The sequence below is a fragment of the Cucurbita pepo genome, chromosome LG04 (genome assembly GCF_002806865.2).
Source record: "Cucurbita pepo subsp. pepo cultivar mu-cu-16 chromosome LG04, ASM280686v2, whole genome shotgun sequence".
NCBI classification, from domain to species: domain Eukaryota; kingdom Viridiplantae; phylum Streptophyta; class Magnoliopsida; order Cucurbitales; family Cucurbitaceae; genus Cucurbita; species Cucurbita pepo.
The window spans coordinates 9,913,930-9,938,436 of record NC_036641.1 but is presented as its reverse complement, the minus strand read 5'-3'; the positions used below and the strand labels follow the sequence as shown (position 1 = coordinate 9,938,436).

General features: G+C 37.1%; 6 protein-coding genes and 2 non-coding genes across 9 annotated transcripts; 7 read left to right on the top strand and 1 right to left on the bottom strand.

The window, feature by feature from the left end:
- Positions 1 to 814: 814 nt before the first annotated feature.
- LOC111793629 (F-box/kelch-repeat protein At1g55270-like) lies at positions 815 to 3,778 on the top strand. Its single transcript, XM_023675593.1, has 2 exons — positions 815 to 1,690; positions 2,100 to 3,778. The coding sequence occupies exons 1-2, from the start codon at positions 1,592 to 1,594 to the stop codon at positions 3,357 to 3,359; spliced, it is 1,359 nt and encodes a 452-aa protein (XP_023531361.1). The 5' UTR covers positions 815 to 1,591; the 3' UTR covers positions 3,360 to 3,778.
- Positions 3,779 to 4,834: 1,056 nt separating this feature from the next.
- LOC111792228 (uncharacterized protein At2g34160-like) lies at positions 4,835 to 6,574 on the top strand. Its single transcript, XM_023673574.1, has 5 exons — positions 4,835 to 5,086; positions 5,245 to 5,293; positions 5,730 to 5,792; positions 5,878 to 5,942; positions 6,230 to 6,574. The coding sequence occupies exons 1-5, from the start codon at positions 4,967 to 4,969 to the stop codon at positions 6,323 to 6,325; spliced, it is 393 nt and encodes a 130-aa protein (XP_023529342.1). The 5' UTR covers positions 4,835 to 4,966; the 3' UTR covers positions 6,326 to 6,574.
- A 1,323-nt stretch (positions 6,575 to 7,897) lies between these two features.
- Positions 7,898 to 10,393, top strand: LOC111793534 (chaperone protein dnaJ 49-like). Of its 2 annotated transcripts, none has more exons than XR_002814943.1 (3): positions 7,898 to 8,111; positions 8,298 to 9,750; positions 10,079 to 10,365. XR_002814943.1 is itself a non-coding variant. In XM_023675460.1 (3 exons), exon 2 carries the CDS (start codon positions 8,334 to 8,336, stop codon positions 9,417 to 9,419), a length of 1,086 nt encoding a protein of 361 aa, XP_023531228.1. In that variant the 5' UTR covers positions 7,898 to 8,111; positions 8,298 to 8,333; the 3' UTR covers positions 9,420 to 9,431; positions 10,079 to 10,393. The 2 variants fall into 2 exon arrangements, 1 of the variants encoding a protein (XP_023531228.1); XM_023675460.1 differs by having other exon boundaries at positions 8,298 to 9,431; positions 10,079 to 10,393.
- Positions 10,394 to 11,258: 865 nt separating this feature from the next.
- On the top strand, positions 11,259 to 13,285 carry LOC111792357 (NHP2-like protein 1). The gene is made up of 5 exons (XM_023673760.1): positions 11,259 to 11,411; positions 11,515 to 11,635; positions 11,751 to 11,854; positions 12,720 to 12,851; positions 12,943 to 13,285. The coding sequence occupies exons 1-5, from the start codon at positions 11,409 to 11,411 to the stop codon at positions 12,967 to 12,969; spliced, it is 387 nt and encodes a 128-aa protein (XP_023529528.1). The 5' UTR covers positions 11,259 to 11,408; the 3' UTR covers positions 12,970 to 13,285.
- LOC111794129 lies at positions 12,037 to 12,122 on the top strand. The gene has a single exon (XR_002815023.1). It is a non-coding gene; the product is annotated as a small nucleolar RNA snoR109 (small nucleolar RNA).
- A 225-nt stretch (positions 13,286 to 13,510) lies between the features above and the next one.
- Positions 13,511 to 13,592, top strand: TRNAS-AGA. Its single transcript has one exon. It is a non-coding gene; the product is annotated as a tRNA-Ser (tRNA).
- Positions 13,569 to 16,135, bottom strand: LOC111793678 (pentatricopeptide repeat-containing protein At4g32430, mitochondrial). The gene has a single exon (XM_023675671.1). The coding sequence runs from the start codon at positions 16,056 to 16,058 to the stop codon at positions 13,701 to 13,703; it is 2,358 nt and encodes a 785-aa protein (XP_023531439.1). The 5' UTR covers positions 16,059 to 16,135; the 3' UTR covers positions 13,569 to 13,700.
- A 3,239-nt stretch (positions 16,136 to 19,374) lies between these two features.
- LOC111792296 (protein NRT1/ PTR FAMILY 6.2-like) lies at positions 19,375 to 23,278 on the top strand. Its single transcript, XM_023673668.1, has 6 exons — positions 19,375 to 19,571; positions 19,691 to 19,793; positions 21,295 to 21,512; positions 21,592 to 22,136; positions 22,202 to 22,524; positions 22,605 to 23,278. Exons 1-6 carry the CDS (start codon positions 19,569 to 19,571, stop codon positions 23,117 to 23,119), a joined length of 1,707 nt encoding a protein of 568 aa, XP_023529436.1. The 5' UTR covers positions 19,375 to 19,568; the 3' UTR covers positions 23,120 to 23,278.
- The last annotated feature ends 1,229 nt before the right edge of the window (positions 23,279 to 24,507 follow it).

Here is a 24,507-nt window from a genome sequence, read left to right as displayed (position 1 = left end):
TGCAATGCAATCAAAAGATGTTTGAAAGAGTGTGAAACACATCGCTTGTTTTCAAGACTTTTCTGAGACAATCATCTTTCTTCCTTCTTTCCTTTCTCTCTAAAACATCGAAGATCAAGATGTGGACTTTCACCATCCACAAACTCTTCCCTTGTGCCTCTGATGTTGACCTTCAAACATCCCCTCTCCTTTTTTATTCCTACGCTTAATCAAAATTAGACGTTCGAATTTGTCCAACTCGTACAGTAATAAATTAAAGAAAAAGGGTTTTGTGTAGTTTTGTCTTAAAGTGAAATACTTCAACAAAAAGTGTGCAGTGTTTTCATTACGAATATGAAAAATGTTACAAAGTTAAAAAAAATGGTATTGGTGGATAACTATACACTATACTTTTTTTACAAAAATCAAGATATTATTATGATATGGAATATGGAATATGACCGTTTAAAAAAAAGAAGAAAAAAGAAGGGTTAGAAAGTAGAGAGAGTAAATAGGAGGAATGAATGAACAGAGAATGTAGAGTTTCATTGGGTTTGTAATTAACTTATCATACAAATATAATGCAATCACACACTCCATTTTCAAAGAATCCACACCATTCATGGCCCTCTGCAATGAAGATTGGGAGTCCTGTCCCCCCAAATGACGAGAATGCCCTTTGTGGAGTAGGAATTGGAAAAAAAAAAGTTTTATGTGTTGGTGGGTCAACTGGTAGAAAGTCTTCCTGTAATTTGAAAGCTGGGTTAGTATGTGGGGGCTATCAATTTTACTTCTTTTTTCTTTTTTGTGGAATTTTCAGTCTTTTTGGTTCTTTGGAGGAGTCTTCCTTTTGAGGCTTTGACCCTAAAATAAATTCTAATTTTCCATACTTTTGCCATCTTCCAAGGCTCTCCTCTCACCCATTTGTGGGTTTTGTTCTTCATTTCTGCAATAACAATCAGCCCTTTAAGTGTCATCATCAATCGAGGCCTATATTTCTTCATCCCCTTTAATGGTTTAGGTTTGCTTTTTCAGTCTCTCACTCCCTTCTTGAACGGACTCTTGTGCTTGGTTGGTTGTGCTGCTGAGGGGATGGGCCCTAAACTCCACTGAGGTTTAATGGCGACATGGGTCTCTTTCTCCTCCTTCACTGCTCTCTTTGCTCCCGTTTTCAGCTGTCTCGCATTTAATTTTTCCTCTGACTGTTTTTTTTTTGAGCTAGATAACAATTGGGTTTTCTGATTTCTTGTCTTTAGACCTTGTTGGACGAGCTTTACACGAGCTTTTTCTGAGCGGATCTCTGATTTCTGAAATGGGTCTTTGAGATAATGCTCAAATCATGCTGCCTCTTTATCTTCGACTTTAATTTCCTGAGTTTCCGATGCCCTTTTTGTCTCCATTTTTTCTCTCTCTTTTCTTTTTCGCCTTCGTAATTCCTAAGATGATTTGTAGAGGTGGATTGAGGAAGTGACAGGTCATCTCTAGAATTCAATGACTGATTCTATTTAAAGAAGATTTTTGTTTCCTGAAACCTGAATCGTGGACTTCCCAGAAGACGGAATACTCGACCTGCTGTGATTAACTTGTATCAGCATGCCTTTCTTGTTCTTATATGGTTCTTGTAGTATTAGATAAATGTGAGGTTGACATTTCATCTGGTGCTGCAATTCCCTCAAGGAAAGAAATGGAAAGAATGATCCAACCTCCTCTGGTAAGTCCTTTATCTATCTCTCAATTGGCTGATGTGTTCATGTACTATGATCTTATCAGCTGTGGAGTTCTGAGAATGTTGATTTGCTTTCTTAAGATCCTTGTTTGATCATTGATTAGTGCAACTTGGAACTTGATTTTTATCATGTTTGCTTGTTGATCCCAAATTCTGATGCAAAATATTGTTAAGTCAAGTGGTTGTTCCATAGAATTGATATGCACTCTTGTAAGTCATCTTGGACACCATGCCATCTAATAAATAAGATCAGTTGAGATGAAGACTAGAAGTAAGATGTTTAAGCAATATTAGGCATTATGCATAATATATATTTGGTGAAGCTGCAAATTGTTGAACCTACTCGTTGAGATGGATAGCAGAATGACTTACATTCACTGATTGACGGTTTCAGGTTGACACAACAGCTTGTTTATGTAGAGTAGATGCAGGCCTCAAGACAGTAGCTGGAGCTAAAAAGTTTGTCCCTGGTTCAAAGCTTTGTCTACAACCTAGCATCAAACCATCTATACACCCAACTAGGCCTAAGCCGACTCGCAGTGACAGAAGCAGGAACCAATCTCCTCTGCTTCCTGGACTACCTGATGATCTTGCAATAGCTTGCCTTATTCGTGTTCCGAGGGTTGAACACCGTAAACTCCGGTTAGTTTGCAAAAGGTGGTATCGTCTTTTGGCTGGCAACTTCTTTTACTCTCTCCGTAAGAGTCTAGGAGTTGCAGAAGAATGGATATACGTCGTTAAGAAAGACCGAGATAATAAGATCTCGTGGCATGCGTTTGACCCTATATACCAGCTTTGGCAGCCTCTTCCTCCTGTCCCTAGAGAATATTCTGAAGCTCTTGGGTTTGGCTGTGCTGTTCTTAGTGGTTGCCACCTCTATTTGTTTGGTGGAAAGGATCCAATAAAAGGAGCGATGAGACGAGTCATTTTTTACAGTGCCAGGACGAATAAATGGCACCGAGCCCCGGACATGCTTCGGAGACGATATGTCTTTGGCTCGTGTGTGATAAACAACTGTTTGTATGTTGCAGGTGGGGAAAATGAAGGTGGCCATCGGTCCTTGAGATCTGCGGAAGTCTATGACCCAAATAAGAATAGATGGACCTTCATCTCTGATATGAGCACTCCCATGGTACCCGTGATTGGAGTTGTTTATGAGGGTAAATGGTATTTGAAGGGGTATGGAGCTCAACGTCAGGTTCTAAGCGACGTCTACCAGCCTGAAACCGACACGTGGTGCCCTGTTTATGATGGAATGGTTCCAGGTTGGAGCAACCCAAGTGTCTCCTTAAATGGACATCTTTATGCTGTTGACTGCAGGGATGGCTGCAAACTTCGAGTCTACGACGAAGCATCCAACTCGTGGAACAAGAGCATCGATAGCAAGCTGCATCTGGGGAATTCTCAAGCGTTGGAGGCGGTTGCTCTCGTTCCACTCAACGGAAAACTGTGCATCGTTCGCAATAACATGAGCATTTCTCTTGTTGATGTTTTGAAGTGTGAAGATGCCAGTGGTGCTTCTGGTGAACATCTCTGGGAGACCTTAGCCGGAAAAGGTCACCTCAAAACCTTGGTCACAAATCTCTGGTCGAGTCTTTCGGGTCGAAGTCGTCTGAAGAGCCATATCGTTCACTGCCAGGTACTCCAAGCATGAATTTTTTTGATAAATTCTAGTTTTGCTTCTCCTCTATACATATCTTAAAATCATGCTTAGATGTCAAACATGAGGGAATTAAATCAATACTACTCCAAATAGTTTTGTCAATTATATCCTCCCTGTCGTCTGTCGTGTTCTTGTTCTTTTTATTGGTGAGAAAGAAGGGAAACAAAATTGTCCATTCACCATAAAATTATTTGAAGTAGTATTGAACTGTGATAGAACTTGAAATATTTCTGCAATATACTGTAAGGTGATTCAGATGAATGAGCCTCTCTTGATAATATAGGTACATAACAAACATGATCATGTGTATTCCAGATGTCCAATTTCTCTGGAGACTCTGATAGACTGTTGTTACATAAATTTTGTATGATACACAATCATTGAGTTTCTTACATTATTGGTCGAGTGAAGCTCATCTTGTTATTATTTTTTAGGGGATTGAATCATTCTATATTTAGACTAATAATTAGTATCTTATCTGCGGTCGGGCTATGTTCAGATTGATTTATGTTTGTTATAGGTAGAAATGAAATTACCCTAAACCCTGTTTTGAATTTTGTATCTTCCAAGAAGCAGGTAGATTGAATGTTAACTTATGGATCGTTATTTGTGGAGGTTGGAGGCAACTAGTTGACGAGTTCAAATTATTATGTACTCGCATACTTGTACTTTTTAAATATTTTAAGAGTTTTTTAATTATCAAATATTTGTTCATGAAATTAGTCAAAATGATATAAATTAATTTTTTAAACATTTATAGTGGTATGTTTTAATATTATTTTGAAAAATAAAAAAGATAATATAATGCTTCTCACCAATCCTATCAAAAAAAGAACATAATGGCACTCCAATAACATTTTTGAATATTTATTTAAAATATCTATAATTAATTTTATAGCGGGAGAATAACAATTTAAATATAATTTAATTAGTTAAATATTAATAAATTTAGTATTAGAGCGTGTTGAGAATGCACTACACCAGTGTACATGTTTGCTATTTTTTTCTTTCCTTCATCTATAGTAACAGTCTACGACTCGATCATGGTATTATTATCGATAAAAATTTAAAATTTATCTTTACAATTTCGAAAAAAAAAAAAATGAATCTTTTAAATTGATCGAAAAAGTTAAAAAAGATATATTTTAAACTTTAATTGGTTAGGATTGATTTAAATTTTAAATATAGTGGAATAGATATTTGATATTAAACAATTTATTGAAAAAGTTAAGAAAAATCTATTTAAAAATTTTAATTTTTTTAGGATTGATTTAATTTTAAATCTAGTGGAATAAATATGTGATATTAAACAAGTATTATTTTTATCTAAGTATAATACCTTGAAAAAGCAAAAATATTTTAAAAATAATAATATATAAATTAAAAGGAAGAAATTATATATTTGGTAGGTTAATAATATTGAAAGGTGTTACATTAAATAGAGATTGGTTATAAAATTGGTTAATTATTTGGGAATTGCGGCGGCCTCAACACAAATACCTGATTTTGAGATAATTTCAACCCTTTTCTTCACTGCTCAACCCCTTTCTCAAATTCGCGTGAGTTTTAGGGTTAGGGTTTTAGCATTCAGAAGCTCAATGGAAGAGATAACAGAGGGTGTTAACTCCATCGCCTTGACGGCTGACTCGCAGAAGAAGAATCGAATTCAAGTCTCCAACACCAAGAAGCCCCTCTTCTTCTATGTTAATCTCGCCAAGGTTTGTTTCCTTTTTTGCTCTCTTCTTCAATTTCGCTTACTCTCTTTCCAAGGGTTGTTATTTGGTTTAGATTTTCAACTTTATCCCCGTTTTGGGTTTTATCTGTTCGTTTATCTGGTTTTGATAACCCTCTGTTACCGTTTTTTCAATTTGTGTAGAGGTATATGCAGCAGTACAATGAGGTCGAGCTTTCTGCGCTTGGAATGGGTAGGCTATCTACACTGTTTTCGGGCTTAACATTTAGGGTTTGAGTTTAATTTCTCTTTCTCGTGTTTGGATGTAATTTATTACTGTATTTGTTATTCCTTTAATTACTTTGACGGTTTGAGTTACTTCGGACTGTTGAGCAATAGAGTTAGAGATATTTTGTTAATGAGTACATTTCATTTGTTAACCTTTCATACCAAGATATTCATGTTCTTGTGTGATGTGATATATGACAAATGAAACATCTTTTCAAATGTTCTCTTGTGGGAAGTTAACTTGTCATTGTTTTTCTTTTTTCTTTTTGCAACCCTTTTTGCATCTCGTTTTGCAACTAGTCTATAGATTTTCTGCTTGCATATCAATGCAGTCAATTGATCCTTCTGCTATGGTGTTTTGGGTTATTAATATGTTAAAACTTCTATGGATGCTTTTGCAGCCATTGCAACTGTGGTGACTGTTGCGGAAATTCTGAAAAACAATGGACTGGCTCTAGAAAAGAGTAAATATCCTCTTCCTTCCTTTTTTAATAATATGTAGTCGGGGTTTTGTCTTAACACTCACAAAAATTTTCTTCTATTCTATAGAGATCATGACTTCTACCGTTGATATCAAGGATGATTCTCGGGGGAGACCAGTTCAGAAGGCTAAGGTTGCCTCATATTGTCTTCTTGTTTTGGTTTCTTCATAATGGATGAAAATTTGGGAGTTTTCTCTCTTGTCTCCATTTTTGGCATATAAAATTATATTCTCATGTCAATTTTAATCCAACTTATCACGTTAATTAATTCTCTTAGTTGGACCCTAGAAATTAGTGGTGCAGGTAATGGTATTTGTTCATTGAACATGCAACTGAATAACTGTGACTGTGCAATTCTCTGTGTTTTCATTTGATTAGATGTGTCTTAACACTTGTCATGACTGATTTTTGCCTTCCAGATTGAGATTGTGCTGGGGAAAACTGAAAACTTTGATGAACTGATGGCTGCTGCTGCGGAGGAAAGGGAAAACGGAGATGGTGAAGAGCAGAGTTGAAAAGATTTTTTTTTTCTTTTTTTCTTTTTTACCCTGTTCTTCTTATCCTCCTTGTGGATGAGTCTGGTTATTTCCTTATATCTGGTCTCTCTGTTTTTAATTAACGTTAGTAAACAAGTGGTTTATTTACTGATGTAGGCTTTTAGTTGGTGAACCATTTATTTGCCCTTTTTTAGATACTATGGGATATCTTCGTTTAAGAGCGTGGAAACCTAATCTGAGTTACCCTTCAAAATCAAGTTTATATTATTATTTTGATGCATCAATTTTGGTAAACATGCATTCAATTGGTGATCTGCTTCAGTAATTCAAACTGCATTGAAGTCTATTCTCTGTTTATGTAGTACGATTTGTGATTGAACCTTGGCCTCCATGATCTGATGATCACTATGGTGGACATCTGCTTGAGTTCATATCACGGATTGACCAGACATGTTAGGTCTCAAAAGACTGCTTTTGAGAAATATAGTTTGTGATAGCATAGTATTCCCTGTAGCTATTACAACATGGGTTAATGCATTCAGGTCTATAGCAGGCGCCTCTCCTGCGCCTCTCCTGCATTCTTCCATGTATGGCCAGTTTTAGGAGGATTATCAAATGTGGGTCATATCTTCGCCTATGATTTGTCTCTATAGTGATTACTCTTGTTTTCATGATAAAAAAAACTAGTTCGAACTAGTAGAGTTTAGAATGCGTACATGTCTTAACACTTGTCATGAAGTGAAGCCTGGAAGATGGATTATTGTGTCAAATATACTTGAACTGTAGATTTCATACATGCTTAACTGGGTCAGAACAATGCTCCTGGTGCCTTTAGAAGGGCAAGCGACGTATTAGAAAGCTGTCTTTAAAGGTCCATCCAGATAAGAACAATGCTCTTGGTGCTGAAGAAGTGTTTAAAGGCTATATCAAAGGCATTTCAGTGTCTAGGTAACGAGGAGAATACAAAAAGGTATGACCTTGTTGGGTCACAGAATCAAGTCTTGTATGAGTGTGGATTGTTTTGGCACAAAATGAACTCATTTGGGTTAGAGTAGTCCTTGAAAGTTCGATAACTTGGAGCTTATCACAGGTAATGATATCTTTACCAACCAAACCTCTCTGGGAATGGTACATGGATTTCCAAGTAAGAACTCCATTACTACCTCCAACCCAAAGTTTCTCATCATCCCTTTCCATCATTTTCAAAAAAGCTCATATAATTTCTACTTTCTAATAAATTATGGATGGAAGTTTTTGAAATTTATGTGTTTGGAAAATATATATTCATTCACCATTCTTAATTTAAGTTAAAATTTTAATTTTTACTGAAAATAGTTGTCTTACTTTTTTGTTAAAATTAAGAATGAACGAAATTGAAATGAAACAAATAAAAACAGCCAATACTTTTTTAAGTATATATTAAATTTGATGAAATTAAAAGTTTTACGATAAAAATCACTTGATGTAAAATTTGATTGATTTTCTCCCCTCAATTTAAATATTGGAAACATTTTTAAAGAAAAAAAAGAAAAAAAAAAAGGCAAGAACATTTTTAATTTGCGAAATGACGTGATGGAGTTATTCTATACTCTTGAGCTGAAATTGTCCTATAAAGCCACTTAACCTCACATCCAAACGCGACCTTCGACTTGAATACTGGTCTCGATTTCCCCAATTTTTCTCATGCGATCAGGAATTGCAGTCCCTAGATTTCTCATTTTTTTCCAAGCGGAGCCATCGATGCGTTTACATTGATGATATATTACAGTTCTTGAATCATTGAATCGTCTTGTTCGCACCGTCTGTAAGTTCAAATTCTCAAAATAGATTCTTGTTGTGATTGGATTTTAATATCTCGAGCAAATGTGTAATTAGTTTTCTGCCATATTAGCTTTGCGGCAATCGCAATCGATGTACGAAATTGTTAGAATCGATTCTTTCTATTAGTTCCCGGTGATGAATGTAATTTCTTTTCCCCCTTTTCTTGAAGGGAATTGCGGATACGTTTTACTTTTCGATATTTCGGATGGACGGGAACAAAGACGATGCTTTGAAATGTTTGAAAATCGGGAAAGGAGCTTTGGAAGCCGGGAATCGGACCCGTGCCCTAAAATTTGTGAATAAAGCTCGCCGTCTTGATCCGACGCTCTCCGTTGACGATCTGTTATCGGACATTCAGAACGTTTCCAGTGACGATTTGGGTGCTGATACTGGTGAATCTGGAAATAGGTCGTCTGATACGTCTTCATCCAAGCCCTCGAATCAGCCTTCGATTCGCCGTAGAGTTGCGGCATCCGGGTCTTCTGAATCTTCCACATCGGTAACTTACACAGAGGAGCAGATAGAGGTTGTGAGGACTATCAAGAAGAAGAAGGATTACTACGAGGTTTTGGGATTGGAGAAGAGTTGCAGTACTGAGGATGTTCGAAAGGCATACAGAAAGCTGTCTTTAAAGGTTCACCCAGATAAAAACAATGCTCCTGGATCTGAAGAAGCGTTTAAGGCTGTATCAAAGGCATTTCAATGTCTAAGTAACGAGGAGAGTCGGAAAAAGTATGATGTTGTTGGGTCTGATGAGCCAGTTTACGAGAGACGAACTACAAGACATGGTGCTAATGGATTTAATGGGTTTTATGATCCTGATATTGACGCAGAGGAGATATTTAGAAACTTCTTCTTCGGTGGAATGGCGCCTACAACTACACATTTTCGTACTTTCAATTTTGGCCCTGGAATGGGACATGGAACAGCTAATCAGGGCTCAGGTGGTGGCCTTCGGACTCTGATTCAATTGCTCCCTGTGCTGTTAATATTGCTTTTGAACTTCTTGCCATCCTCAGAACCTATCTATTCTCTTTCCCTCTCCTATCCCTATGAATTCCAGTTTACCACTCAGAAGGGTGTCAATTATTATGTGAAATCAACTACTTTTGAAGAAAAGTTTCCACCTGATAGTCTGGACCGAATGCAACTCGAGCGGCACGTTGAGAGGGATTATGTTAGCATTCTTGCTCAGAATTGTCGTGCTGAGATGCAGCGTCGGCAGTGGGGATATATAAGGGAAACTCCATATTGTGATATGTTACAGAAGTTTCAGACAGCTGCTTCATGAATGAACGAAAAGGTTCATTTCATCCCTCTGTTTATCTTTTTATCAGTCATAGATGTATAATCAAGATTGCTCGAGAATGTTTACCAAGTTTTTATTATCAAATCGATTAAGCTTTCCTTCCGTGGTACCTCTCCATTTGTTTGGAATTTGAAAGCCATTGAGCTTTTGTACTCCAACGAGATGTGCAATATGCATTGTGAGACTATTCATTTCTTATGCTAATCCTTGACCCTATAACCGATATTATATGTGGCTGGATAATATCTTTTCAATGATTCAATTGGAGACTACATGGAAACAAAAGCTTTCTATATACCATGGTGGCCATCTGGTGAGTGAGTTGATTTAATCGTTCGGTTTTAATGTTTTTTACTCGTGTACGTTGTGGCCTTTTCATTTATTGGAGCTGAAACAAAGCTGAATGATTGAGCTAAAAAAAGGTATAAACAAGATATGTACAGAAATACTTTTGATCGTCATCATCAATGAATTTGATGCATATGAATGGAATTTTGTTTCTTATGGCCTTTCTTAAGTCTTATTTACACATTTGTTGTAGAGTTGTTCTGCAGGGAATTTGTCTTTCATGTTAATCATGAGATTCCTTTGTTGAGTTTGGATTTGAGACATGTTTGTTCTCTTGTTTCTCTCTTGTGCAGATAGGTTCTATTGTTAAGTTAGAGCTGCAAGGCAAGGTTGGTTCATCTGCCATTAACTCAACTTATTTGTATTTCAAATGTTTTGCTTCTGCTTCTGAAGATTACCATAAAACGACAGTGTCTGGTAGGTTGCACAGATTAGATGGTTGTGTTGATATTATATCTGGGACTGGGAACTTAGGTAGTATAAATTAAGACTAATGTGTTGTGTTGATATAATACTTTTCTGTCTCAAACTGTTGAAGCTATATGACATATGGACCTATGTTGATACATTTTTCATAATATTTTTTGTGGTTCGCATGAATTATTAAACGGATTGAAGCCCAGTCCTTTATGTCAATGGCTAAACATCATTCTAATCATCTATATTATTGCATCACAAAGTTGTTGCATTTGTGTCTGTGGTCGTCGACATCCACCCCATTTCTCATGTATACCAACAAGTTCATTAAAATTCTCTCCCACAACCCACGGAAATGAGTGATTGGAATGCAATCTTCTCAGCCCAACAGATGTGGAGATGATATTCTTGACAGAGAAAAATAGATGTTTTAATTGCTGAACTCACTTAACTATAGTATAATTTAGTTGTTAATTATGAGTGTATCATTTTACAAACAAATATGAATGTGCTTTTTATCATATATGAGTGTATCATTTTACAAAATTTTCGAAATATCAACACACTATTAGACATGAATTTATCAAAATTTCATATACATTAGCAGGTTATCAGACATGGTGTACCACCATCAATAAGTATCATTTTAATTTTTTTTGTAAATAAATTTATAAATACTATTTGCGAACCTGGTTTCCTTATTTTGTTATTTATATATTAAAAAAAGATCAAGCAAAATTTTGAAAATTGAAAAAAAAGTAGTTTACAAAATTTTTATTCCACTTGACTAAAAATATTTTTTTTTAACGAAAATGAAACAGATAATTACNAAAAAAAAAAAAAAAAAAAAAAAAAAAAAAAAAAAAAAAAGAAAATTATAGAAAAAAAAAAGTAAAATAGTTATCAAAATATAGTTTTGTTTAAAAAATAAATTTTGACTAGGTATTCAAGTATTAAAATAAAAATATTGGCAAAAGAATTGTGAGATCAAAATCAAAAAACAAAATAATTTAAGGCATAAATTGATATTTTGGAAGTGTGGACGGATTTTAAACTAAATTTGAATCCAATTAAGTTAAGACGACAACTGTAACAGAGAGCCCTAGATCTCTGTTGCCGTTCTTAAACCCTAATTCCCAAGCCTCTCCGTCTCCTCCAAAGATCTCGGAAACCTGTGTCTCTGCTTGCTTATTCTTCGCACGAACAATGGTACCTTCTCTTTCTCTCTTCCTCTCTTCCTGTTTCATATCTGAATGATTGTATGTTTATTTGATTGCTATCGACTGATTGTGAACTTCTTGTAAACTGGCAGACTGCAGAGAAAGTAAATCCCAAGGCGTACCCTTTGGCCGACGCACAACTTACAATCACCATTCTTGATCTTGTTCAACAAGCTGCTAACTACAAGCAAATCAAGAAGGGCGCCAATGAAGGTAGCCTCTCTTCTTGTACCTTTGTCTGCACCATCTACTGTTACGAAACACACGGATGAGCTTTAGTTCGTTTTCGTATTTCAGTGAATGATTCTTTGTTTTGTGCCTTTTTCAGCAACCAAGACGCTGAACAGAGGTATATCTGAGTTCGTTGTGATGGCCGCAGATACCGAGCCGCTTGAAATCCTCCTTCATCTTCCGTTATTAGCCGAGGATAAGGTACTCTTCAATCCTTAACAGTTGTGGGGAGAAGATTTTGTGTCTGATTGGTATCTGTATGCTTCCTTTTATTTATTGGCGTTCATTTGGTTGTTTGATGTATTTTGTGGGGTTTGAGGCTACATGTACCAAGAGAAGGGTGTGAAAAATTGTTGATACCCATGTTTCTTGACCTGCCAAAGTGGCTGTAGCTAAATCAAATACGTGAAGTTAACTGGCCGGTTGTTGTTCTCTGTCAACGAATCTGCTTACCGAACTTCCTACATTTTTATACCTTTCCTTCAAAATCTGTTTAGTTAAGTTTTCCACTTCAAATGACTTATTTATCATTGCCAGAAGGGGGAAGAGTGAAATGGCATAGGGTTTAGCTTTTCTATGAGACCCTTCTCCCACATCAAAATTGCTTTCACATTCCAGGCAGGCTGCATTATAGTTTTTCAGCAGTTTGCATCTATTGATAGATCAGTAGATCGACTGACTCCAACTGTATTCAACAACCCTCTTATGGTCAATCTAATTGACATACCCCAATAATCTTCTCTAGGACTCTTTGGAAGCTTCGTAGTGGTGCTCATTTTTTGGTAGCTTTTATTTCTGGATACTTGTATATAGACGAGAAACACAATTTCCCATTCCGTTTCTATTTGAAATGTTATTAATTCGAAGAACTACTACCACCAAAAGCCATTGACTGCCTCCATTATGGTTTCCTTCCAGCAGACTGGCTTTTGAACATTGCTTCAGAATGCTACTAAAAGTATAAAAAACAGATCTTTGTCAAAATTTGATTATTGTATGTTTCCATTCAACGTTTTGATGTCTGGTCATGGTAACGATGGAAATAGGATTCTATTTGATTTTGCAGAATGTGCCCTATGTGTTTGTCCCGTCTAAGCAAGCACTTGGCCGAGCTTGTGGAGTTACAAGACCTGTTATAGCTTGTTCTGTGACGACAAATGAAGGAAGCCAATTGAAGTCGCAAATACAGCAACTGAAGGTAATTATTCAATATCTGACTGTAAATATCTCCCATCTTTTCTAAATGTCCTCCCTGATGAATTGTTCTGGCCGTTCTTTTTTATATATAGGATGCCATTGAGAAGCTCCTGATTTGAAGATATAGTCAATTGTGTGAATTCGGTGTGATGGGCTTCTTGTTTCTTGGTGGTCGCTCCATTGAGGCTTTGACTGATGTGGGTTGTGCAAGTGGAGGAATATGTTTCAATTGTAACAACCACTAAAATTTTCTTTTCCAAGAGATACGATATTTATTGAGAAATGATAATGGTCATTCTTATGTTTGCCATATCTTGATGTTAGTTACTTGTCTGGTAGTCATATTTCCATTCAGTAAGATTTTTGTTAGATCTCTGACATTAAATGTTTGACAAATATGAATTTAATAGAATTTCTTGAAGTATTTTGAACCATGAAGATGTGATTGTGTCGTCTTATTTTCGTGGCTGCAATCCCAGCATCTTATTTTCTTAAAGAAAAATGTATCAACACAAAATAGTAGTGTGAATGAAGAGAATAGGTGCTTCGTTAGCATTGTGGGTGAACGAGACTATAAATGTGCTTGCATAATGGGCACGTACGGTTTCTAAAACTCACTATTAAGAATGTAAGTACAACAATGTAAGGCTGTAAACAAAAGTGGGCGTGCCGGAGTGGTTATCGGGCATGACTAGAAATCATGTGGGCTCTGCCGGCGCAGGTTCGAATCCTGCCGCTCACGTTTTTATCTTTTGTTTTTCTTTCTGTTCGACAGAAGAATTCACTGCATTTTGTATGTGAACAAACTGTGCAGCCAAAAACTAGATTTTTTCTTTTACTCAACTAAGTATCATCCATCAAATACAAATAAATCTGTTAGAGGTAGTCCATCAATCATATGGGTCTGGCGCTGTCTCTCTCTATCCTTTAGAAACTTCATTTCTGCTCCCATGTATTGTGCCATTCTACAAATCTCCTCTGATTGTGGATGGGATACATCACCAGATGAAAAGCCATGCAAGTATAAAGAAGCACCAAAGTTACCAACATCTACCCAACTGAATCCAATCTCTTTCTTCACTCCCTTCTCTTTCATTCCCTTCCTTACTTCAGCAACCTTTTCCCAATCTCCCTTTTGAGCATACAGGTTTGACATCAACACGTACGACCCCGATTCCAGTGGTTCACTCTTCATCAAAGCATCAGCCATTCTCTCCGCCATGTCCACATTCCCATGTATCCTACAAGCCCCAAGCAAGCTTTGTAATGCAGATATCCCTGGCCCTCCTGGTATGCGTGCTAGCATTTCCTGGGCCTCTTCCAATTGTCCTGCACGACCCAACATATCCACCATACAAGAATAGTGCTCTGCTTCTGGCTCTATCATATGATCGTTGATCATCATATTGAAAAATTGACGACCCATGTCAACCATCCTGTTCCTGCTACATGCTGCTAAGACAGACAGGAAGATTACTGCATCAGGATTTATCTTTTCCTTTTTCATCTCTTCAAACAGCTTCATCACTGTATCATAATCTCCGTGTTGTGCATAGCCTGAGATCAACGCTGTCCAAGCGAATTGACTTCTTTTGGATGCTTCCTTGAAAACTCTTTGGGATTCTTGAATGCTCCCTCGTTTCGCATACATGTCTAGGAGGGCACCTGAAATGATAGGGCCAGAGTTTAATCCTACTTTGATCAAATGAGAATGGCATCTTTGACCATGTTTTAGAGATATGTCTTCACCACCACTGATTGCATTCAGGACACTCCCAAATGTGTACTCGTTTGGCTTCGATTCCATTATCGCACACAGAAATGTCTCTAAAGCTTCTTGACATAATCCATTTTGAGCATACCCAGAAATTAAAGCATTCCATGATATTATCTCTCTATATGGAAGTTCCATGAACACTCTTGATGCATCTTGCATCGACTCGAATTTAGCATACATGGTGATTAGACTATTGCCGACACCCAACTCCGTTACAAAGTCAGCTTTGATACATAATCCATGGACCATCAGTCCCTGTTCCACCATATTCCTCATTGTAATTGCATGAAGCAATCCAATAAATGTTACATCATTTGGATACACTCCATCTAATCTCATCTCATTGAACAAAGAAACTGCATCTTCTTCATACAATGAGATCATAGTCGTCCATGAGATCACATTGCGGTCATCTATTATTTCAAATACTGACTTTGCATCATCAATGACCTCACACTTGGAGTATGTCGAGATCAGAACATTACCAACAGAGGTATGAGTCTCAAATCCAATTTTCACAGTCAAACAATGAATCTGTTTTCCAAGCTCCAGGTTTCTTTCATGACCGCAGACAGAAACAGCTCCAGTGATAGCCACATTGTCAAACTTCACTCCTTCTCTCACCATTTGAATGAACACCAAAATAGCTTCTAACCCATGATCTCCCTCTTGTGCATAACCAGTAATCATCGCACTCCAAGACACCCGATCCCGGCTCCGCATTTCATCAAACACTTGTCGCGCATCCACAAGATGTTCCCATCTCGAGTACATTGTAATCAGAGCATTTCCAACAAAAACATCACATTGGAATCCACATTTCAGGACAAGAGTATGCAACTGCCAACCAAACATAAAATCTTCTCCATCTAAGCAGAAGGAAAGTGCCGTAGTATATGTTACAGGATCAAACTGAACCCCATTTAAGTTCATCCAAGCAGCAAAACTCAAAGCGCTCTCACTCTTTTGAAACCCGGAAAGAATAGTATTCCAGGAAACAATATCTGGGTCAAGTAAATTCTCAAAGACACTAAAAGCCCTCTCAAGCTGCCCAGATTTACAGTACATATTCATCAAGGAGTTAGAGACTGAAACATTCGAAACAAGCCCAGAAGAAATAACAAATCCATGAATTTGTCTACCTAGTTTAGGGACCCCACAACAGGCTTTCAGAGCGAGAGCCAAAGTGAACTCATCGGCATTCCCATCAAGACCCCACCGAATATGCTTCTTGAACAAGCGAAGGGCTTGAAATGCCTCGTTTCTGTGCAAGTAATTGAGTAAAACGCGGTTGGTAGAGGCTGCATTCGGAGGAGGACTTTGATCAAACAGGTTGTGGTCATGTCGGAAAGAGCGGAAAAAGTTGAAGCTTGTTAATCGTTGTTTGGATTTGACATGAAAGGATTTGAAATTGAGATGGCGGGTAAGCATGAGGACAAAGGTAGTTGATCGTTGAAATCAAGTGGCAGCGGCGAGGAGCCGATCAGCCAAATCAAAGCGATTTTTTGGCTCCAAATTTAACGATTCGGTCATTTCTTGTAATTAGCGTATAAACAAACTAGGGCTATGGGGCGGCCTATATTGGGCCTTGAAAAAGCCCAAACAGCTTCCAGTCCTCACAAAAATAAATAAAGGGCAGCCCACACACAACTATCAAGCTCGGGAAGGGCCTCCCCGCAATTATTTTTATTTGAATTTATTTGAAATCAGCACTCTCAACTTGTGATGCTTTACTTTGGGCTTTCCCAAAAGACCTCGTACCGATGGGAGATAGTATTCCTCACTTATAAACTTATGATCTTTCACTAAATTAATCCAGGTGGGACTCACTCCCAATAATTTTTGACATTTTTTTATATAAATTTTTAAATTTTTCTTGAAACGTTAATATATTATTAAAACTTAAAAAGGGTAAGAATACTTTTGGAATCTTTTGGAATACTATGAATATTTTAGAAACTTTTTTAAAGCTTTAGAAATATGATTAGAGTCAAAAGGGAATCATATATTCCACAAAAGATTCTGCAAGAACCTCACAATAATAAATTAATTAATACATTATCACGTGAATTAAAATAAATGGCTTTTAATTTGGATGGTCCTTAGTGGAGCTGTATTATTATTTTCATAATATTATTATAATGGGCGGTGAGGATCTGATAGTTCCATATTGTTGGGTGTGCGAGTATCTTAATGGACCCCACATTTTCAGGTGCAATGCATGTTTTTGGATATTCCCCACTAAGCTGCCACGTGACAAACGGGCACAACATCACGTGCGTTTCGGCAAAACCCACTGAATTATTATTCCAAACAGCGTTTTGAATTATATATATATATATACTTATTTTCCCTGGGACATGGGAATGTCAACGGTCGTCATTAGTCAACGGTTGTTTTCTTCTACTCCCACTTAGGCCAATTTGGCATATAATTAATGTCTCTGTTGAAGGAAGATGATGGGAATTTGGAAAATATATAAATGAAAGGATATTTAATTGGTAAATTTGGAGAAAGTGGTGCATTATTGTTACACTTTTGTCGGAAAAAAGCGTATTGAATTTTTGATGTTCCATTGCTTTCTCTGCAAAAGTTGCACACTTGCAGCCCATGTTTTGCATATGAGATCAAAACTTACAAGAAAATATCTTGAAGTTGGTAGCTAGGGAAAGTGTGTGTATGTATGTATATATGTGTATAAATAAACACTTGCAGCCCATCGTATAATCTATGTCAACTATTGTTGAACACATTATCACTATTCTAATCTAACTTTGAGTCGTTAGTAGTCAATGACATTAAAAGTCAATGGCTAAAGAAGTCACTGGCAAATAGTCTCTCTCCATGTTTCTTATGGTAAAAAGAAATAAAAACCTCTAATTTCTTTTAAATTAATTCTCTCCAACAGTTAATAAAGAAGTAAATGTATGAGATCCCACACGATATGTAATGAGTCAAAGCGAACAATATCTACTAGCGATGAACTTTGACTATTACAAATGGTAGCGAAGTTAAACACTGGCCTATATGCTAAGAATGATGCTGGTCTTTAAGGGAGGTGGAATGCGAGATCCTACAACGGATGGAAAGAATACCTTGATTAGATTACCAACGTTGATATGGTAGAGTTTAGTTAAAATTTTAATAGGAATGAGAGATTCAATTGACTAAATTATAGGAGGGGAGAATCTAATGAAAAAGAATCTTTTTACAATAAAGTTTCAAAAAAATTAAAGAGACATAAAATATTATATTGTTTTAATGCATCAAAGGGAGAGTGGAGCTGATTGAATCTTATAATTGTGTGTGGTTAAAGCATCTAAAGTGACCCAAAAAATGATGGGTTTGTTGAAAAATTTGATGAAATTGGTAAGTACTTGCTTTTCGCTTCTCACATCACATCTCGTATACCTAATAGACGAAGATTATATAAAAACACATTTATTAATAATAAAATGTCTTCCTAAAAAGTGTTTATTTCATCACTTATATGGATGATCTTAACTCCTAATGATGAAGTAAATTAAAATTTTCTATGATCGATCTTTTGTTGTCGATATAAACAATAAATACTCGTGTTTTTCGTTTATATCTTTTTAGTGTTAAACTTTCAATATTCTAGCTCATCTTTTTTCATTCAAAACAATAGATGCTCGTGTTTTTTCATTCTAAAACTTTTATTTCATCTTTTGTTGTTGAAGTTTCAATACCATAGCTCACTTTGAACGTGATTAAAGACAAACGAGACAAATAAGTTGAGTTTGGCCAAACCAAACCCCAATAATTAAAGCCTAACATATACATGAGAGCCACATGTATCCATAAGAACAGCCCGACCAATAATATTCCACAGTGGAAAGCTCCATTTGGAATTTTGGGGAAGATGGAACGGAGAATTGTGAGTGTGTTTGGGGGTTTGTGGGGTACCAAAAGCACTTCTGAAAACACCTCCTTTCCTTTAATCTCCACAAAAACAATGGTCTGAATTTTGAGATGGACCAAAATGTAAGGTTGTTGATAATTTGGCAGGCTCTAACTGGCCCTCTCTTGCTTCTTCTACGTTCCAATCTTTTCTTTCCACCCACCATCATCATTTTTCTTCGTCTTCGTCCCATGTGTGTCAGAGAGAAGAGCGAAACATTTCTTATAAACGTGTGAAACCCTCTCTCGAGTAGACACGTTTTAAAACTGTGAAGTTAATGACAATACGTAAAAGGCTAAAGCAGACAATATTTGCTAGAAGTGACTTGAGTTGTTACAAATGGTATAAGAGTCAGACACAAATAGTGTGCAACGAGGGTATTTGGTCCTTAAGGGTGGACCATTTCTTATAAGGGTGTGAAAACTTCTCTTATAAAACTATGAAACTGACGGCGATATGTAACGAGCCAAAACGGATAATATCTATCAGCGGTGAGCTATAATGGTGTGGAAACCTCTCCCTAATATGCATGTTTTAAAACAGTAAAGCTGACTACGATATGTAATAAACCAAAATGGACAAGATCCGTTATTACACTACTAGAATTATTGCATATCGGTTCATCATACGATTCTAAGTAGAGACATGGAGAGAAATGAGTAGATAGGTGGTATACAAGTCGAAAACAAATTGAAAACCTTAATGAAAGATATGATTACAATTACTTTTGAAGATGCAAAAACTGAATAAACAACTTATAATTTAACCAAAAAGAAAGCAAGAACAAAAGTCTGAAATCAATTTCTACCAGCCTAATCCTACAAAAACAGTGCCTTTGTCCCTCCCTCCCTCTGCTTCTCCAACTTGCAATGCGGTGTCCCCTCTCATTCCTTTCAGAATCTCTGCCTACAAAACCACCAACTCCCTCACCACTTTCCACACTCACTTTCAACCCTTTCAAAAGCTAAGCCTTCTTTTACCTCATCTTCTCCATAGCTGCTACCTGCAAAGCTTCAAAAATGGTTGGTTCTTTTGAGAAACAGAGCTCCAATGGAGCCTTGCTTTCATTTTCACCTCCATTTTTGTCTTATCTCTAATGAGTGAGCTTAAAAATTGTGTCTTTTTTTGTTCTGTTTGTTAGGATGGGAAGCTAAGTTGTAGAGTGGCTGATGCTGTGGATTACAAAGGCTTTCCTGCTGATAAGTCTAAGACTGGTGGTTGGATTCCTGCTGCTCTTATTTTAGGTGTGTAAATACTTAGCTCTTTAAGCTATTATGAAATGGCATTCATCTTAAAGTTCTTTCTCATATGATCTCATTAGCAGAGATTCAACTCGGTATGATATTGCATGCAAATTTTCCAGGGAAAATATGGAGATGAGATTTGTTTTTTTATGATTCATTAGATTCTGTTTCAACTACAAAACTCCAAATTTTAAAAAGTGGAAGAACAGAACAACTGAGAGGGACATAACGTAGATGGCTGATTATTGGTGATGCCTTTTTGTGTTCATATGGGAATAAATGACATAATCTTATGTCACTTCATCACAAGCTTTTTAAGATAATATCACTTTTTTTCTTTTTTTTTTTTCCTTTTCTTTGAAAAGATAAAGATTCAGTTTGAAAAATGTTTGATAATTTTTCTTTAAAAAGATGGAGGATTGCTTGTTCCTTATGAGCAAATCTGGAGTTCTTGTTCTCTTGTTCGCTGTTCCAAAACATTTGATCTTGTTTTTTCTTCCAAAATCATTGCTTTCCTGAACAGTTATGTTAAGTAGACAACAATTTCCAAGTTTCTTTAATCCATGTAATTATACTTCTTTAAAAATTAAAACCCTAAATTTATACAAAGATTTTAAAGAGACCCAGTTATCGAAACTTGACGTGGATTCATGTTGGACAGCGGAACCAATCTTTTTTATAAAGTAGAAACCTCTCTCTAGCATAAGTGTTTTAAAACATTGAGTGGAAGCTAAAAAAAAGTCTAAAGGAATAATATGTTCTGGCCGCTGCTTGGGCGGTTACACTTGAATTTACTCAAAACATTATTTAAGTTTATGGAGGGTTTTTTTTTCTTTTTTTTTTTAATTCTTGAATTTACTAATAGTACAAGCCCACTGCAGGCTAATATCGTCTGCTTTAGCCCGTTACGTATGGTCGTCAGTCTCACAGTTTTAAAAATGTTTTCTTGTAAAGGTGTGGAAACTCCTCCCTAACAGACGCGTTTAAAACTCTATGGCTAACACCTATACGTAATTGGCCAAAACAGACAATAGCTGATAGCGGTGGACTTTGACTGTTACAAATGATATCAAAGTCAAACAATGTGTCAGCGAAGACATTGGGCTCCATGGATTGTGAGATCCTATATAAGTTGGAAAGGGAGTTGAAACCTCTCCCTAACAAATGTGGTTAAGGATGACGACATAAGTAATAAGTAACGAGTCAAAGAAAAATTAATTAATTTATTTATTAAGAGAAATAAAAACAGTGATTTTTTTCAATTTATTATTCCTACCCCTTCAAAATAAACTTCCACTGAAATTTCTTTTAGAAAGAAGAAAAATATTAGAACCAGTAAGGAGGTTCCTGCAAAAAAAATTTAAAAATCAAAACTTGGAGGATAAACCTTCCTTACATACAAGAATGATGGATGAGAAGGATGAAGAGCTTTATTGATCATAACTTGGTGTTCATAAAAAGAATGAAACTAAACCAACAAATAAAAAAATTTAATTTTCAGGTATTGAAATATGTGAAAGGCTGTCAACAATGGGAATAGCAGTGAATCTTGTGACGTACATGAGTGGGGTAATGCATCTACCCAGCGCTGCTTCAGCCAACATTGTTACAGATTTCATGGGCACTTGCTTTCTCCTTTCTTTGCTTGGAGGCTTTCTTGCTGATTCTTTCCTGGGCCGATACTATACCATTCTCATCTCTGCTTCAATCCAAACACTGGTTTGTTCATCGAACTCACTTAAATCAATCATTTGAAGCACATATAGTGGGTGTTGATTACGATTGTATGCTACCATAGGGAACTGTTGCACTTGCAATTACAACAAAACTGCCACAGCTTCGTCCGCCGCCGTGTGATGGCACCAAGACCTGTAAGGAAGCAAATGGGTTTGAAATGGGAATTCTGTACCTGACTCTGTATCTCATTGCTTTGGGGACTGGTGGACTAAAATCAAGCATTTCGGGCTTTGGAACCGACCAGTTTGATGAGAGAGATGAGAAGGAAAAGACCAAGATGGCCTTTTTCTTTAACAGATTCTTTTTCTTTATCAGCACTGGAACACTGATGGCAGTCACTGTGCTGGTTTATATTCAAGATGAAGTGGGTCGGAGTTGGGCTTATGGGATTTGTTCTGTCTCAATGTTTGTCGCCATTTTGTTGTTCCTGTCGGGGACCAAGCGGTACAGATACAAGAAGAGCATGGGAAGCCCTGTAATTCACATTCTCCAAGTCATTTCTGCTGCAATCAAAAACAGGAAACTGGAGCTTCCTCACAATGTTGCTTTGCTTTATGAGGATTCTTCTGAGCATGCTACAAGAATCCAGCACACAAAACAATTCCAGTAAGTTCATTGATTAGCTGCAATTTTCAAGTAATGTCATTAATTTGTGATTCCTTTTCGTATAGGTTCTTGGACAAGGCTGCAATTGTTGCAGAAGGAGATTCAGCTCAAAATCCATGGAAGCTAAGCTCAGTGACAAGAGTGGAGGAGGTGAAAATGGTGGCAAGACTGCTGCCTGTATGGGCCACAACCATACTCTTCTGGACTATATATGCTCAGATGATCACTTTCTCAGTTGTACAAGCATCCACCATGGAAAGGTCAATTGGGTCATTCCAAATCCCAGCAGGCTCTCTCACTGTCTTCTTTGTAGCAGCTATACTCATCACACTGGGTGTTTATGACCGTCTTATTATGCCTCTATGGAAGAAATGGAAAGGAAAACAAGGTAAATTAAGATCCAATCACAAAATCCTAATCTATACACAACTTGAAGGAATCCTGAGGAGCTATGTTGTCATGTCACAGGTTTCACAAACATACAGAGAATGGCCATAGGCCTTGTCCTGTCAATACTTGGAATGGCAGCTGCAGCAGTAGCCGAGAGGAAACGGCTAGCAGTGGCAAAAGCAGTGGGTGACAACACAACTACTCTGCCTATAACGGTGTTCCTATTGATCCCACAGTTTTTCTTGGTGGGTTCAGGTGAAGCCTTCATATATACAGGGCAGCTTGATTTCTTCATAACCAATTCTCCCAAAGGGATGAAAACTATGAGTACTGGTCTGTTCCTCTCCACTTTATCACTTGGGTTTTTTATCAGCAGTTTCTTGGTTTTGGTCGTGAAGAGGGTGACAGGAAACGATGGACAAGGTTGGCTCGCAGACAATATAAACTACGGCAGACTTGACTGCTTCTATGGACTATTGACCATATTAAGTGTGATCAACTTTGTTGCTTTTCTGGTTTGTGTTAACCGGTACATTCCGCAAGAAGGCAAAGACTCGCAGAAGAACCACAACTTGGGTGAAGAGAAATGCTAGTGGGAGCTATGAAAACTAAGTAATGGCTTGTGCTTTTCCTTTCAATTCTCTCCTGCACTCTAAATTATGATGTAAAGTTGGATTGAAAATGTATCATGCTTTATGTATAAAGTATTGTCTGTTTCAACGATGAATCCAATGTCCACATTCCTAATTTTCAGTCATCTCTGCCATAAATCGTTTTCTTTAGCATTTCCATCATATCTAACTCTTTCTTGGGAGTCGAGGATCATCCAATTCCCGATCGTGGATGTACATGCTCTCCTCCTCCCTCCGTTTAGTAACCCTGCTAACTTATTCTAAAGTTGTTGGGAGAGGAGTTCTATATTGATCACGGGTTTATAAGTAAGGAATACGTCTCTCGAAGCCTTTTAGGAAAACTAAAAGTAAAACCATGAGACCCTATACTCAAAGTGAACAATATCATACTATGGTATCAAAGTCACTTAGTCATGTTAATAGAATGCTCAAATATCGAACCAAGAGTGTACTTTGTTCGAGGGCTCCATAGGCCTCAGGAGAGGCTCTATGGTGTACTTTGTTCGAGGGGAGGATTGTTGAGAGAGGAGTCCCACATTGGCTAGTTAAGGGGTTGATCACGGGTTTATAAGGAATACATCTTCATTGGTATGAAGTCTTTTGGGGAGACCAAAAGTAAAGTCAAGAGAACTTACGCTTAAAGTGGACAATATCAAGAATCCACACAGTTCGAATGGGAAGATTTTGGAGAATATTGAATGGTCGGTAAAGGCAAGTGGACAGTAGAACACTGATGTGATGTGAGAAAAAAGTTCCAATTGTTTTGAAACAAAACAAAAGAACAGTGTTTCTGAAAATAAAAACTTAAATGATGATGACGATGATAGTAATACTAGTAAGCAAGTTTGACTATCTTCTTCCCAATATTATTGCCTTGGAACAATCCGATGAAAGATGTGGGAATGCTGTCCACACCCACTGATATGTCTTCGACAGCCTTAATCTTGCCGGAGCGAAGGTAGCCGACGGTCTTGGATATGAAATCTGGAAAAACATCTGTAATACCCGAAGAAAGAAGAAAAAGAAAAAAAAAAAATATAGGAAAAGTTGAGAGGGGCAAATAGGTAAATTTGCCCCTCCAACCACCTAAGGGGTCCAAACGAAACCCCATCCATAATCCTGCAAAAGAGAGATAGTGAGAGAAAGGGGTAGAGAGAACCTAGAGAGAGGAGAAAGGATGAACCGCCGGAAGACTCACCGAAAACTACCGTCGGAGTCTATTCCGGTGAAGATCATGATGCAAGGAGGTGAAGATCATGCAAAGAGACTTTCTTGGAAGGGAAAAGAGAATGTGGGTGGCCGGAGTCCCATTTTTCATCAAGAAGTCGGAAAACCCGCAAGGTAAGGAT

Coding starts and splice junctions, on each gene's coding strand:
- LOC111793629 (XM_023675593.1), top strand. CDS start 1,592: ATGGTTCTTGTAGTATTAGATAAATGTGAGGTTGACATTTCATCTGGT. Junction 1,691..2,099: donor GAATGATCCAACCTCCTCTG/GTAAGTCCTTTA, acceptor TGACGGTTTCAG/GTTGACACAACAGCTTGTTT.
- LOC111792228 (XM_023673574.1), top strand. CDS start 4,967: ATGGAAGAGATAACAGAGGGTGTTAACTCCATCGCCTTGACGGCTGAC. Junction 5,294..5,729: donor GCTTTCTGCGCTTGGAATGG/GTAGGCTATCTA, acceptor ATGCTTTTGCAG/CCATTGCAACTGTGGTGACT. Junction 5,943..6,229: donor GACCAGTTCAGAAGGCTAAG/GTTGCCTCATAT, acceptor TTTGCCTTCCAG/ATTGAGATTGTGCTGGGGAA.
- LOC111793534 (XM_023675460.1), top strand. CDS start 8,334: ATGGACGGGAACAAAGACGATGCTTTGAAATGTTTGAAAATCGGGAAA.
- LOC111792357 (XM_023673760.1), top strand. Junction 11,636..11,750: donor CAAGAAGGGCGCCAATGAAG/GTAGCCTCTCTT, acceptor TGCCTTTTTCAG/CAACCAAGACGCTGAACAGA. Junction 12,852..12,942: donor CGCAAATACAGCAACTGAAG/GTAATTATTCAA, acceptor TTTTATATATAG/GATGCCATTGAGAAGCTCCT.
- LOC111793678 (XM_023675671.1), bottom strand. CDS start 16,058: ATGCTTACCCGCCATCTCAATTTCAAATCCTTTCATGTCAAATCCAAA.
- LOC111792296 (XM_023673668.1), top strand. Junction 21,513..21,591: donor CTGCTTCAATCCAAACACTG/GTTTGTTCATCG, acceptor ATGCTACCATAG/GGAACTGTTGCACTTGCAAT. Junction 22,137..22,201: donor CAGCACACAAAACAATTCCA/GTAAGTTCATTG, acceptor CTTTTCGTATAG/GTTCTTGGACAAGGCTGCAA.